Source organism: Lissotriton helveticus, chromosome 3_1, assembly GCF_964261635.1.
Source record: "Lissotriton helveticus chromosome 3_1, aLisHel1.1, whole genome shotgun sequence".
Lineage (NCBI taxonomy): Eukaryota > Metazoa > Chordata > Amphibia > Caudata > Salamandridae > Lissotriton > Lissotriton helveticus.
This window is the reverse complement of record NC_136061.1, coordinates 1,116,023,915-1,116,039,132: the sequence shown is the minus strand read 5'-3', so window position 1 is coordinate 1,116,039,132 and position 15,218 is coordinate 1,116,023,915. Positions and strand designations below refer to the sequence as shown.

Sequence of the window (15,218 nt, the reverse complement as noted above, 5' to 3'; positions counted from 1 at the left end):
TCCCGGAGACGGAAGATGTTCAAGGATGCTCTGGGTGCTGTGTGGTCGATAGGGGTGCCTTTGTGGTTATTCGTTGGTCTACGGTTCATGTAGGGCAACTTTGGCTACAGAGGTCCGACCCACCCGAAGTCCACTTTAAGCCAGCAGAGGGCCAGCTGCTGCTGGGCTACAGGTCTCCATCCAACATGGTCCCAGTGAAATATTTTGGCGGAGGCCAGTGTTCCTTCTTGGGCAACCAATATGGACTCAGATGACACTCCTGGGTCTGGCAAGCTCAGGTGCAACTTTTGGCCATTGAAGATCATGTTTGGGGCACCTAGGGTGCAGCCAAAGTTGATTCTCTAGAAGTGGCTACTGCAGAGTTGGGCTACTTCAGTTTTGATGGCCTGTGTGCTGGTTCCAGTGGGACAGCCGACTGACCCTTGGAGTTACTTCTTTGGTCTGGGGCTTGGAGGTGACTTTTCCCCAAGCTGGTAGCTACAGTCCTCTCTTCTCTAGCTCAAGGTGCGGCAGGTGAAGTCCAGCAGGCGATGCAGCATCTCTCTGCCAAGTCCAGGGGTCAGCAGGGCAGTCATTCTTCGGCCCTCTCTCTAGATCCATTGTGATTTGAGGTCCAGGGTGCCAAGGGTGCCATATGTATGCCCTGAAAGTGCCCTGGGGGGGATGATGCGGTCACCAGTCAGTGGGCTACCAGGTCCCTTTCCTCTTGGTGTCAATTTGCCATCATCTGTAGCATCTAGCAAACCCAGAGTGCACTTTTCTGCCCAATCTCAAGATGTCTGAACTCTTCTTTAGGTGTTAGGAACTTTGTAGCCCACCCTAGAGGTGTTGCTACCTGTGGGCTACACGCCCAAAAAACCCAGGTTAGGCACCGGTCTCCTTTCTCTGCTCCTGCTGCCAGTCTGTCTACCTGAACAAAAGGCAGCCTCTCAAGAGTCTGATCGCCATTTGCCCAGTGAAGGTTTCACCTTTGAAGCTCACCTTTTGGGTTAACACCCTGAGTGGCTTCCTGCGAAGGGAAGGTAACACCTCACCCTGTAGCATTCTGCTATTGTTCCTAAACCTGGGAGTCATTCACTCTACTCCCCAGGAGGTCAGAAAGCAGTCTGGTGGGCAGTGACTATGTGAGCCCACTGGACAAACTGGGTCACAGAGTAGCAACTTTCTAAAAGTTGCATTTATTTAATAGTGCTCTAATTCATCAACTGTTGATAATAAACCTAAAGGTACATAAATCTAACAGCAGAGTTAGAGTCATAAACATTTCCCTATTATGTTTTGTAGTGTTTGACCACGTCCTGGTCCTGAGGAGAAGAACCCTGAATTTGAATAGAGTTCAGAAACGCATCAACCCCTTCAAGCTAGCAGTAGCCACTACTAGTTCATGGAATAACACTGTATACAAACAGGACATTTAGCCTGTTGTAATCATTGTGTGGTCTAGCTGTACATGGCATGTCGCATTCTTGAAAAACAATAATTATGTTCACTACCTTACAAATACGGACTGGTCTGTTGTCCTCTATTACATTGTGTTATTTGAAAACATTTATCTGCCTCTGATGTTTTGGTGAAATGTCCAATATGTCGTTATTATTTCTGTGTTGAATTGTAATGTGTAGTATCTTTCTCTATGACATGAATTAAATGTCAACCATGTTTGTACTTAAATGAAATAGGAAAAGGTGGAATAAAAGCACCATAACCACTTCAGTATTTAAGGTGGTTGTTTATGAATGCACCAATCATTAATGCCCATCCAAACCACTCTCTCTTTTCCTCTTTAACCCCTTCGCTGCGCGGATTATTCCCCCGCTGTGCTGGGGGCGAGGTGGTGCGCACAGCACCCCCTTGCTCATGACGAGCTGAGCTCGTCATGAGGCCATGACGAGCTGAGCTCGTCATGAGGCCCGGCGCTCCTGTGCTCATGACGAGCTCAGCTCGTCACAGGTGTATTACCTCCCGTGGAACGCTCAGCACAGACGAGCTGAGCTCGTCATGAGCACCGGAGCGCCGTGGCTCATGACGAGCTCAGCTCGTCATGAGCCTCGAAGAGGTTAAGACAGTGAAGCATTGCATTGTAGACCTGCCTGGCTATCCAGTCCAATACTCCACAGACAAATTAAATGCCATCAACATCTTCATTGAAACATTACAGAAGATCTGACTGCACATCAACAACACCAAGCATGATTCTACTCTCAAGTCAAGTCAAGTTAGAATTTGTATAGCGCACTACTCACCCAGAGGGTCTCAAGGCGCTTGAGGGAGGGGGGTACGCTATCTATCGAATATCCAAGTTTTTAGTTGTTTTCTGAAGGAGAGGTGGTTCTGTGTAAGGCGGAGGTGGGTGGGGAGAGCATTCCAGGTCTTGGCCGCTAAGCAGGAGAAGGATCTTCCCCCCATGGTGGATCTTTGGATGCGTGGAATCACGGCGAGGGCTTGATTGGACGATAGTAGTTGGCAGTGGGGGTGTAAAAGGTCAGGCGCGTGTTGAGGTATTCGGGTCCTAGGTCATAAAGGGCTTTGTGTGCGTGGGTGAGGAGACGGAACGTTATTCTTTTGTTGACGGGGAGCCAGTGGAGATCTTTCAGGTGACCGGAGATGTGAGCTTGGCGGGGGATGTCTAGGATGAGTCTGGCTGAGGCGTTCTGGATGCGTTGGAGTTTTTTCTGTAGTTTGGCTGTGGTTCCGGCGTAAAGGGTGTTTCCGTAGTCCAGTCGGCTTGTGACCAGTGCATTGGTGACCGTCTTTCTTTTTTCGGTGGGGATCCAACGGAAGATTTTTTTTAGCATACGTAGGAAGTTGAAGCATGATGATGAGACGGCGTTGACTTGTCTGGTCATCGAGAGGGAGGAGTCCAGGATGAAGCCCAGGTTACGTGCGTGGGCCGTTGGTTTGGGTGCGTTTCCCAGGGCCGGTGGCCACCATGAGTCGTCCCAAGCGGAGGGGGATGATCCTAAGATGAGGACTTCGTTTTGTCCGAGTTCAGTTTTAAACGGCTGTTCTTCATCCACTCGGCCACTTCTTTCATCCCATCGTGTAGGTTGGTTTTAGCGGTGTTTGGGTCTTTGGTGAGGGAGAGGATCAGCTGGGTGTCGTCTGCGTAGGAGATGATGTTGAGGTTGTGTTGGCGCGTGATAGATGCGAGGGGACTCATGTATACGTTGAAGAGGGTGGGACTGAGTGATGATCCTTGTGGTACGCCGCAGATGACTTCAGTGGCTTCCGATTTGAAAGGGGGGAGGCGGACTCTCTGGGTTCTTCCGGCGAGGAACGAGATGATCCAGTTCAATGCTTTTCCTTGTATTCCGACGTTGCTGAGGCGTTGTATAAGGGTGCTATGACAGACTGTGTCGAAGGCTGCGGAGAGGTCAAGTAGGATGAGGGCCGCTGTTTCTCCGTTGTCCAGTAGAGTTCGAATGTCGTCTGTTGCTGCGATGAGGGTGGTCTCGGTGCTGTATTTGGCTCGGAAGCCGGACTGTGATGGGTCGAGGGAGCCGTTGGATTCGAGGAAGGCGGTGAGTTGACTGTTGACGGTTTTCTCAATGACTTTGGCAGGGAATGTGAGGAACGAAATGGGGCGGTAGTTCTTGAGTTCAGTGGGGTCTGCTGTGGGTTTCTTCAGGAGGGCGCTGAGTTCGGCATGTTTCCAGCTTTCCGGGAAGGTAGCGGAGTTGAGCGAGCAGTTGATGACATCTCTGAGATGGGGTGAGATAATGGAGTCTGCTTTGTTGAAAATGTGGTGGGGACATGGGTCGGTTGGCGATCCTGAGTGGATGGAGTTCATCAAGCGGATTGTGTCTTCAGTGGTGATTGGGTTCCAGGCGCAGAGGTTGTTGGAGGGGGGTTTTGGTTCGGAGGTGGGTGGGGTGGACTGGTCTCCAAAGCTGTTATGTATGTCAGCGATTTTGTTGTGGAAGAACGAGGCTAGAGAGTCGCAGAGGTCTTGAGAGGGAGTGATGTTGTTGGTGCCGGCGGTGGGGTTGGTAAACTCTTTGACGATGTTGAATAGTTCTTTGCTGTTGTGGGCGTTGTTTTCGAGTCGATCCTTGAATGCAGATTTCTTGGTGGATCGGATGAGTTGGTGGTGTTTGCGGGTGGCGTTCTTGAAGGTGGCCAACTTGTCAGGGGTTGGGTTTTTTTGCCAGGCTTTCTCGAGGGTGCGACAGATCTTCTTGGAATTCTTAAGGTCATCATTGAACAGGGGGGCTTTTTTGCTACCTTGCTTGATTTGATGGTTTTTCAAGGGTGCTAAATCGTCAGCGCTGTGGGTGATCCATTGTGTGAGGTTGATGGCTGCTAGGTTGGGGTCCGACGATTTGGCAGGAGGGTTTTGGTGAAGTTATGTGAAGAGCTGGTGGTAATTTTGTTCCAGTTTCTGAGGGGGATTGGTTGTGGGTGGTTGTGGGTCGTGGTCTTTTTGTAGGTGAAGTGAACGCAGCTGTGGTCCGTCCAATGGAGTCTTGCGGCGTGATTGAGGGAGATGTGCTTGCTGGAGGATAAGATTGGGTCGAGCGTGTGCCCGGCATAGTGGGTGGGGGTGTCTACAAGTTGTTTGAGTCCGAGATTGGCGAGGTTGCCCAGAAGGGTGGTGGTGTTGCTGTCGTTGTTCTTTTCCAGGTGGAAGTTGAGGTCTCCCAGTAGAATGTAGTCCTCGGAGGGGAGGGCGTGTGGGCTAATGAAGTCAGTGATGTCTTCGCTGAATTGTGTGCGGGGTCCTGGTGGCCTATAGATGAGGGTGCCTCTGAGTGTGGTCTTGGGGTCTGTGTGGATTTGGAAGTGAAGGTGTTCGGCTGCTTTGAGGGTGTCGTCGGAACTGGTCGTGATGTGGATGGTGTTCTTATGGACGATGGCGATGCCTCCTCCTGTTTGGTTGATGCGGTCCTTTCGGATGATCTTGTAGCCATCCGGGATGGCTATGGCGATGTCGTGCGCTGATGAGGCGTTCATCCAGGTTTCTGTAAGAAAGGCGACGTCCGGTGTTGTGGTGTCTAGTAGGTTCCATAGTTCAGTTGCGTGTTTGTGGATCGAGCGGGTATTGAGCAGGATACACTTCAAGTGGTTAGTTACGGAGCTCTGTTGGAGTTTGTGGATTTGGTGTGGGTCCTGATGCAGTCGAACTTGCAGGAGTGGCAGGTGAAGGGTCCATGGGTGTGTCGTGGGGCGGCTTGGTAGCAGTCTGGGAGACGGCCGGAGTTGAGTGCTGAGAGGGTTGCGGCGTCGTACGTTATGCGGGTGGAGTGGATTTTGGGGGGGCCAGGGGGTTTGGCGCTGGGCGCGGTCCAGGCGCAGACGGGCGTAGACGGGCTTACCTTTGGCGCACCTTCGGCGCGCATAGGGCGCGTCGCTGCGCGTGAACGCTGCGCGCAAATGCATTCGACATAAGTGGATAGTGGAGGGGGCGGAGCGAGGGAGGAGCAGCTGGGAGGCGGGAGCGGGGTGGAGAGACGGGCTACGAGGCACAACAACAAGATGGCAGCAAAAGCAAAACCGAAACAGGATGAGATTGGGGCACAATGTGGAATATCGCTATGGGCAGTGGCACCGGCACAATCAGGCACTAATTATTTATTTATACCAAGCAATGCGAGCGAGTGATCACCTTCACTCTGTGCTGCATCCCACTGTGGTTCTCCGCCAAACACCTGACTGTCCCAGACCTTGCCAATATCTTTAAATTCCTCAAAGCATTCTTCAGTGCAGATCACGTTTTACCCTCATCCTTCTTCAAGGCCCTCATCACAGAAACTGTCACACTCCTACCATTGTCAATGTCTCCCTCACATTCAAGGCATTTTCTCTAAATCTTTCACGACAGGCTAGATCCTCGCACTCTTGGAGAAGCTCACACTAGATCATGATGACCTTGCCAACTACTGGTACACCACTCACCCACTTTTGATTGACAAGATAAGTGAAAAAACGGTCTACAGACAACTCCAAGATCACATTAACACTAACCATACCCTACTCAACTACAGAATTGTCTGTACTATGAACACAGCTACATTACAAATTATAGATGATCCCCTCCTGACCACAGATAAGTGACTCCTACCTTCTGATATTTTGGTACCTCTCACCTGCCATCTGCAGCATCGACCATCCAATTCTCATTTACACACAGCAGTCACAAATGGTATTCACTGTCAGTCATTCGCTGGGCCACCTTCTGTCTGTTCAACTGACCCCACTTTGTTCATGAAGGCACCACGAGTTTGAAGAAGATCTGTCTCACCTGCATAGTCCCACATGATTCCTTCTTGTCCCCAGCGATGATTTTCAACCTCTACATAGAGCCCCTTGGGACTCTACTGACCAATAACTTCATCGAAATGTACCAATATTAAGACAAAACACAACTCTGCTTGAAAATTCCCTTTGCTCTAGACATCTAATGCCTCAAACATTTTCTGCACCTTATCGTTTATGTCCAGCATCTAACTGAAGCTAAAACCTATTAACAATTCCAACTATTCACAAAGAGCAATAATTACTCCAACTTTGGCTCAAAATAGGAACCTAGATGTATTTGAACCCAAACTTTCACCCAATGCCAAGTCACTGGAATTCACTATGAACATCAACGTTACCCTCAAGTGATACATCACCAAGAAAACCAAGAGGATCAGGTACCAGCCCTCTCGTGAAAAAGTGAAACAATTCCTCCCAGAAATTGACTTCAGAACCTCTGTTCAAACCCTTGTACTCTTGCAGTCGGCATCCGTTCTTTTTTGGCAATACCCTCCGGGTATGCAAATCATCCTGAATCTGGTAAACTTCTCACTAATGAGAATGTTCGGCTCCCATAGTTGAGAGCCATACTTGCAGGTGTATGTTTGTTTTGTGTGTGGTTGAAAATATAGGGGAGAGTACAAACATGTACCAAAAAACTTGCTCTCTCATTCCCCCAGCCATTTAATGTGTAACGGCAGTGCATATGACATATGAAGAAAATACGTAATTCCTCGACTTTTATAACTTTATTACAGTTGAGTTCTGACGTCACAATGCCTGCTTCCAGAGCCAACATCTGAGGTGAAAGGTAGGTCAGGTCATGGAGCATAATTAAAGCAGCTGTTCAAAGCAACAAACAGAACGTTGCCTCTCTTCCTTCTCCTCTATTTTAGTAGCTTACAATGACAAGCAGAGAGAACATGCTTATTTTTGCACTCCTTAGATAGGGAAAGCTAGAATCCTTCAGCATGTTTCTATATTTTCCAAGCTACTGCAGCTTTTTTTAAAAACTGACTTGTATTGAACTATTTCTAATATATTTTTGCAAAACATTTGTAATTTTTAATTTTGAACTAGAGGCTTTATTTGTATTCTTCATGTTTGCAAACAGGCTCACTCTTTCATATGAAAGAACTGCGCACTAAGGTTTTAAATGATTTCTGGGAACGGTGATGGTGTAACCATCACCCTCACCTTCATCCTTGTTGCTCTCTATATTTATGGAACTTCTCGGTGACTTGCAGTGTCCTTATAGTGTACGGCAGGAGGTTCTTTAACCTTAATGTAATAGAGATTCCACTGACAAGACAGCCTTGGAGCTCTGTGTTTGGTCTACCTAGACCACAACCACATGAGGCAATCTGAATACAGCAAAATGTGTACTACTGCACACACCATAATGTTCATAAATGTAAATAAACTGGGGTTGTCCAGAACTACTACAGTTTACTTAAAATGCGTCAGTTAATATTGCAAACCATCCCTTCATTGTCACCCTCGTGGCCTAAAATAAATATTAGTGAGGACCATGGTAGTAGTGGCTACACAGAGAATGAAGTACAATGCATGTACTACCTAGCAAATATTGGCTTAGTCCTAATTAGTCGGCCTCAGGCCACCACTTATGTCCAAAATCGAGGAGTCCAAAAGAAAAAAATACTGAATGAGGACACATCATGATCAGACGTGATTTTACACAGTAATTGACATAGATCTAGAATCGCCATCATCATTTTCTAGAATTCAGCATAAACCAGTCAAGCATTTTCTGGTTTATCCTGTCCACAGAATACTCCTCAGCATCATGCAACTTCATGTTACATCCATCTTTCCCATGGCTTAGTCTGTCTATAAAGTGATCTATCATCTAGGTAGTCCTCAATTAAGTGTACATATCAATATCTGAAATGTAAGTATGCCTTTCTTGTAGAGTAGAGAGAGAAAATGCCGATTTCTTCTTATACTGCATAGTCCACTCTGAATATTTCTACAAACAATACAAGAAAAAAACTGATTAACTAGAACTAAAACGCATAAAGAGACTTGCAAACTAATTGGCGTGATTCTGTAGAAGGGACCTTTTCTTTTGTGAAATTATAGGATTTCTGAGCAGCTAATTAAAAATACACATTTTCAATTGTAGCAATGCCTCAATTCAAGCTGCAGTCGCTCTATAGCAAGATACAGGAAGCAGAGTGGTGACACATATATTTACATATAGATTTCTTTCCATCCCTCCCACCCCCACACGAAGTAGTTACTTAAAATTACTCAAGACAGATGGTTGCACACAGAAGACTGAAATATTAACAGCGAGATCTTCATAACAGGAAAGAAGCGGCTGCCTGGTTTCAGAATCCCATTGCCAGGCTCGGTATAAGGACACAAATTATGTGTACATTTTAATGTGTCTATGCTTCATAATTATGCATGGTTGTGTGCGGTTATAATTGACGTAAAATATAAAACAGGTCAGGGTGCAGCTATTAAAACTATTTTTCATTTTGTTTCCTGACAGCTCGCCACAACGATGCACGGGAGAGTTAATAAGGGCGTTCTCAGAATGCAAAGATAGTTATATAATTTAAATCGTATTAAAATCCCTAGAATGTGTCGCCTAATTGTTTCATACATCCGTGCTAAGTATGATTTTATTAGGATGCAAGCTATTGCATGTTGAACAATTAGAGTAAGTGAAATAGTAATGGGAGGGAGGCAGATACTTCATAAAATATAAGGAAATTAGTACATTTTCTCCACCCTTCAACAGCAGAATATTAAAAAGAACGATGTAAAAAGTCGATTGATGCTACCTTTTCTGCTTTATTATTTCAGGTCATAATCACTGACGTGGAATCGGCGGATTGTGTTTCAAGGACTATAACATAGTGTCGACATTTTTAAGAAACAGCTGACTGAATGGACAACATATCTCCTGGAACCCATTGCAATTAAAATATTAGAGACAAGTGAATGTTTCTGCCTGCAAAAATACTGTAAATGTATGCTTAGCAGATGAGTGTCCCTTCACCATATGCCGTGATGTGCATAAAACAGCACCATCTGTCTATGTTAAGGTGCGAAGATAGCTCAGAGAGTTAATGCGCCTACTACAGATATCTGATGGTAACAAGTAAGGCAGGGGTTCTAAATCCACATGCAGGGGAGTTAGTTAGCCTTTTATTATTCCCAGGCAGATACAATTGGTATCATTTAGTTGGTCAATAATAACTTTTGTTGCTATAGCGCTTGGACACTGCAGAGTGAGTAATGACTAGTGCATATACTTTGTTTTATTGTTTTTGTATTATTATTGATATGTGTAGACCTGTTAATGAACGTAGTAGGACAGCTTTCCATGCGCGAAGAGGAAAGCCATGGCTGCCAAGCCTGTACAACTCCGTTTCCCTCACTACAGACACCCTACACGAGTCTGGGCCTCATCCTAGCTTTTCTAGGCCTTTTGAACGTTTTTTTAAATGTCAATTCCTGTTTGACTGGCACTTTGCCTGGAAGTATATTTCAGCACATATTTATCATTTCTGTGGTAAAATATTGCTTGTTCTTGCTTTGGAGAGCTGGGCTCAGTCCTGAAGAGTGCCTGCTTCTTAATCAGAATGCATCTTCACACCCTTCCCGTATTCCAGTGGATAATGTTTTCATGATTCAGCCTCTGTTCTTTTGTCTTGTGATTTAAACCATGGCTTGGGTTGAAGCCTTTTCTGGGCATCTCGAAATGTAACTTTCTCATTTGGACTTGTACAGAATCCCTTGGGGACAAGAATTAGCATTTCCATATACAGTCATAATAACACTGCCTTCCTTTTCCTGCTGGTTATAACACTCCTTCATGCCAGTCAGTATTTATGTTAATTTCTCCTCGCTCTTTTGATGCCTTACCATCACCTTGATATTGTCAAATATGATAACTAAAGACCCCTCCCCTACCTATTATGGTCTCAGACTCCACACTCAATCCTTTTCTCATCCACAGGGTTCCAGCTTTCTGGAACGGAGTCCACCATGAACACGATGCTTAGTTTGTGCCCCTGGTTGCAGGCACAGGGTGCTGCACCCATTTTACATTATCCTACTTTGACCCAGAGCAAGAGAAAACAGCAGAGAAAATGGAGGAAGAGAGTAGTGGGATAAAGGGACTGAAAATCTAGCTTGGTGGAAGCAGGAAGAGGAACCAAAAAAGGCAACCTTGGGATTAGGCAATCCAGCAGTTGGCAGCTCATTGCCCCCATAGCCCATTTTTTTATTTGGCTATTTATTTTTTTATTATTATTGCTTTATTTATTTTTAACAAATTGGGCTCTCCATAAACACTTTTCTTTACTGCGTGTAGCACAGTAAGGACAAATGTTCTCTTTCATTTTTGGCACAGGTGGAGAACGCCACAAGGTAAAGGCCATCTTGTAGAAAGAAATATAGTAAACCCATACATTGCCTCTGTCATTTTACCCTGTTGATATTTTGCTTTGATATTTTTGCACCACGATATGTAAAACGAAATATTCCGGTAGCATACATAGTAAGGGTGTAGAATATTTGAGAGACTGTTTTCCACATCATGGCTTACAGAGTGGATCACCGAAATAGTCATAGAAATGTGTAAGCATTTGTAAACCCTCTTTAATTCTGTTTCAATTTAAAATTACGCTGATCTAGAATAGCTTTAAAAATATGAGATTAAATACTTTTTCTGGAAATAATGACCTACGCTGTTTCTTACAATGAGAAGACCCATTGTGCACGAAGGAGCACGTGGAAGCAGTGGACAATGATAGTGGGCCTTCTTTACTGTCCATCTCTGAAATATGGTTTGTGGCTGGTGAATCATCAGTCAACATTTCTACGTCTGAAACGCTCCTACACAAATACTTAAGCATTTATGATTGTTTGGCGTGCAGCGTCTTAGCTGTGCTCATTTGAACAACTCGCCCTTTGTGCATAAACATTTTTGCATTCATTGCTTATGGCATTGTTTGTAAGGCAAAAGTAATCATTGTGAAGGGCCACTCACACGTTCCTCTCTCTATCCCACTGAGTTCCCCTCGTTTGCCCTCAGGTGACTGGCATGGGTCTCCCCCGGTCGACAGCAGGCTGTGTTATTCATTTTGAAATCTGCTGGGTGTGAAAAGGCTTAAGGGAGAATTGCGTGTGTGATACCTCATTCCAGTCAAACAATGCAACAAACCAGCGCAATCCTGTCCTACTAATTCGAACATGGGGAATATCTTAGTCGTTTTTGAATGCACTCACCTTTCAGTTGCTTTTGATTAGTGCATAACAGTGCTGTTTCTTAGTGCAGGACTAAACCGATGACGTTATGATATATGGGATCCCACTGCATTCCCGAGCATCCATTGATAATTTAATCTGACTCTCATACTGTATCACAGATGGGTGAATGTGGTCAAGTTGATGTATATGTAGGTAACGCCAAGCTCTTCCCAACCGAGGGGCATATTCTCAAGGATTTATCGCTGAGTTATCAGCACTTTATCGCAGCCAAAGGGGTGATAAATGTTTCGCCCCTTTCACAAGCTGGTGCAAGCAGCCCATATCACCAGTTTACCTGTGATAGCAGCTGCAAAAAACATCGCCACAGATGACACCGGCAACTATCGCTAATGAGATGCAGAGTAGTCGTTCCCGTGCAAAAACTTGCAACAAGACCACTCTGCAACATTCTCAACGACCAGCCAGATCGGCGCTAAGAACCAATAACACCTGCTCTGACCTGGTGTAAAGTCGGACGACAGCCTGCACCAGAAAAGGGGGCCCAGGCCAGAGCAACACCTGAAGGGCAACAGATGCCATGGAGCCACTGATTATGCAGCTGGGAGCCCCAACAGGGCCACAACACCCATTGCCACCTCCCCCAGGACCACCCCCCGGAGACCCTCCTCCCCAGGCAAAGACATGTCACATCAACTTCACAAAATCATGTACAAAATAATTTGCCTGATGTCGCACAATCACAACAGGTAACATGCATGTGTCGTCACAAAAATTAGCATCACACATTCACCTTTGAATCACCAAACGAAACATTTTATTAAAATATTTAAAAAAAATTCAAAACAACAATTTTGAAGACTCATGGCGGGTCGCGTCGGGACAATCTGTAGGTCACAGCCTGCAAGACTAAAATCCAGATAAGAAGGTGTGCCATGCGCACATCAAAGGACAGAGAGAGAGCGAAAGAGAGAGAGAGAGATACAGAGAGAGAGAAAGAGGGAGAGAAAGAGAAAGACGGAAAGAGTGGGAGAGAGAGAACGACGGAAAGAGAGGGAGAAAGACGGAAAGAGAGGGAGAGAGAGAAAGACGGAAAGAGAGAGAGAGAGGGGGAGAAATACGGAAAGAAACAGAGAGGGAGAGAGGGAAAGACGGAAAGAGAGGGAGAGAGAGAAAGATGGAGAGAGAGGGAGAAAGGGAGAGAGAGAAATACGGACAGAGAGCAAGAGAGAGAAAGATGGAAAAAGAGGGAGCGAGGGAGCAAGACGGAAATACAGGGAGAGAGAGAGAGAGAGAGAGAGAGAGACACAGTGAAAAGAAGAGAGGGATAGGGAGAGAGAGTGCTGACATTGTGCACCCAGGCCTCACTGCTCACCTGCTGGCACCGGTGTGTCTCCAACCACGTGCCGGTATGCACTGCAGTTCACCAGATCCCTCATCTGAAACAGAGTCCAGATACATGAATGGCAGAGTACAGACAATTGCGCACGCCATCATCGCCTGTCTGCCCCTGCGCACACTGGCAGCTGCACCCTAGCCCCTCCCCCCCAGCGGTGCATGCCCACCCCTGCGCACCCAGGCCTCACTGCTCACCTTCCGCCACCGGCGTGTCTCCAAGAGGGCCCACCATGTGCCAGTGCAATTCCCAAGCCCGGGGCCCGTGAAATGGCACCCTCCACATCATGCAGCCCCTCTCCGCGGGCCACCAGGTCTCACACTTGATTCTGGGTCTTGATTTCGCTATGGCAGAGGACATATCAGTGCATACGGCATCATCGCCGGCTGCACACCCACTCAGCCCTTTTAGGTGCCACTAACTCAAAAACCCATGAGTCAACGCCATGTGGCGGTAGGCCCGCACTGCCCGCTGGCATAGGCCTACACTGCGGTCCATCAGGGCTCACACCGATCGTCACCAGTCCGGACCGCCAGGACGGAGCATCATCGCAGGCTGAACACCCGCTCAGCACTTAAGGTGCCTCTACCTCAGAGCACCGAAAGTCACTGTCCCGTGGCGGTGTGCCTGTGCCGGCCGCTGTGTATCCGGTGCCACCAAGTCTGTGCCCCGCAAGTCATGGACCCTCTCTGATTGAGTATTGTAGTGCGGACAACATCATGTAACCTCCGGCCCTGGGGAATGTGATATTTCAGGGCCCTAGGCACTCATGCATACATAAAAACCACACAAATACACCCAGAGAGGCAGTGGAAATGGCGTCGAGCACGTGCGCCCGGCCCATTTCATTGGGAGAGTAAGGCGTGTGCTGGATGGGTGTGGTGTGGGTGTAAACCAGCCATGAGGGAGTGGCTGTGGCATGCTGACAACTTGACCTGTGATCAGCAGATCACTACAGGGAAGACCTGGGAGATGTAGCATTGTTGTCCCTCCCTGTGAGCGTAAGCGGAGTGGGCTGGCCTGGTGCATGCCAGTCCAGTGTCAGGGTTTGAACAATGACCCCGGGGCTCTGGGTGTGGTTCCATACTGGGCTGGACAAGGAAGTAACTAATGCATGTGTCCCTGTTGTTGTGTCGGCGCCACCCGGACCGCATTCGGCAATGTGTCATCCTGTGACCAAAGTCCAATGACATGAGCAACATGGATGTAAGGGGGACTCACTGACCCTACATTCATCCATACTTCCACACTTGAAAGATCATAGACATGACACATCTGTGTGATTCTGAATGTTTAATGCACAATCAGTGGAGTGGTGCAGCCGGAGCAGTACAGGGCCATGCAAACCACACTTTACAATGTTGGCCCGTGGAGGGCCAGCCAGAGTCCTTCAGGGAATGACAAATCCAAAGGAAGAGGAAGAGTTCAGTCCGCAGTCTGATTGCTGTGTCACTGGCGATCAAACAGAATGTGGCAGTCCATTTCGAGGCCAAGGTGAGTGTTGCAGAGTGAACCGGGGGACAGTGGAAGGTGATGATGCAGCGGGCAGAACCAAGCAGAAACCGGCCATATGGCGGAGATGAATGCTACTGCGTCCTTACTACAAAGGGAGATTCATCCGCATGTTTGTCCTCTGCCGTTTCATGTGCCTCACGTGTGGGTGGTGGTGTTCTGTCTCCTGCACTGTGTGGCACTAATACTTCAGGGGGCAAAATGTGGATGTAGTGATAGCAGCAGCATGCATCAGCGCCGGGCCTTGTGGCAGCAATGCCTTGAGGATGGTCGTTAAGTCACTGAGGAACCCAGCTACCTCTCGCTGGTATGCAGCCATGCCAGCCGCTTTTTCCGCCCGCGTCCGTTCCATGGTCTCGATTAACCTCTGCATGTGTCCCAACTCCTGTGTGACATCGGATCACTGGCATAATATCGAGGGACATAATATCGACTACCAAAAATATTGGCGAAAAAATATCGACAGAATATCGACTTTGTATCTACAAACAGGTAAGTACAAAAATATCGAGTAAAAAATATCGTTTACAAAAATATAGTTTATAAAAATATCGACTTTATTAAAAACAATGTTAAATTAAATAATATTAAAATTTAATTACTAAAATATACTTACGAATACTTAAATTACCTTATAATAATTAAATAATTATTTAAAGTAAAAAAATAATAATTTTACAATCATATTTGTTGAAACATATATATATAGTAACATAATATAATTAAAAAATATCCAATATTATTACCGTATGATAGCGGAAGTGTAAAAATTACTATTCCCACTCCAGAGAGTGCAACAGTAGGTAAGGCGTTGAATAGCGTA

The 15,218-nt window shown here is 46.6% G+C and overlaps 1 protein-coding gene across 2 annotated transcripts in view; it reads left to right on the top strand.

Annotated features, from left to right (window-relative positions):
• GPD2 (glycerol-3-phosphate dehydrogenase 2) overlaps nt 1-10,955 on the top strand; it is a 1,236,906-nt gene extending 1,225,951 nt beyond the window's left edge. For both annotated transcript variants that reach the window (XM_078681716.1, XM_078681715.1), the window contains exon 18: nt 9,076-10,955. In XM_078681716.1, the coding sequence (XP_078537842.1) occupies nt 9,076-9,082 (7 nt within the window). In that variant the 3' untranslated portion in view covers nt 9,083-10,955. The remainder of the gene's footprint in view (nt 1-9,075) is intronic.
• Nucleotides 10,956-15,218: the final 4,263 nt, after the last annotated feature.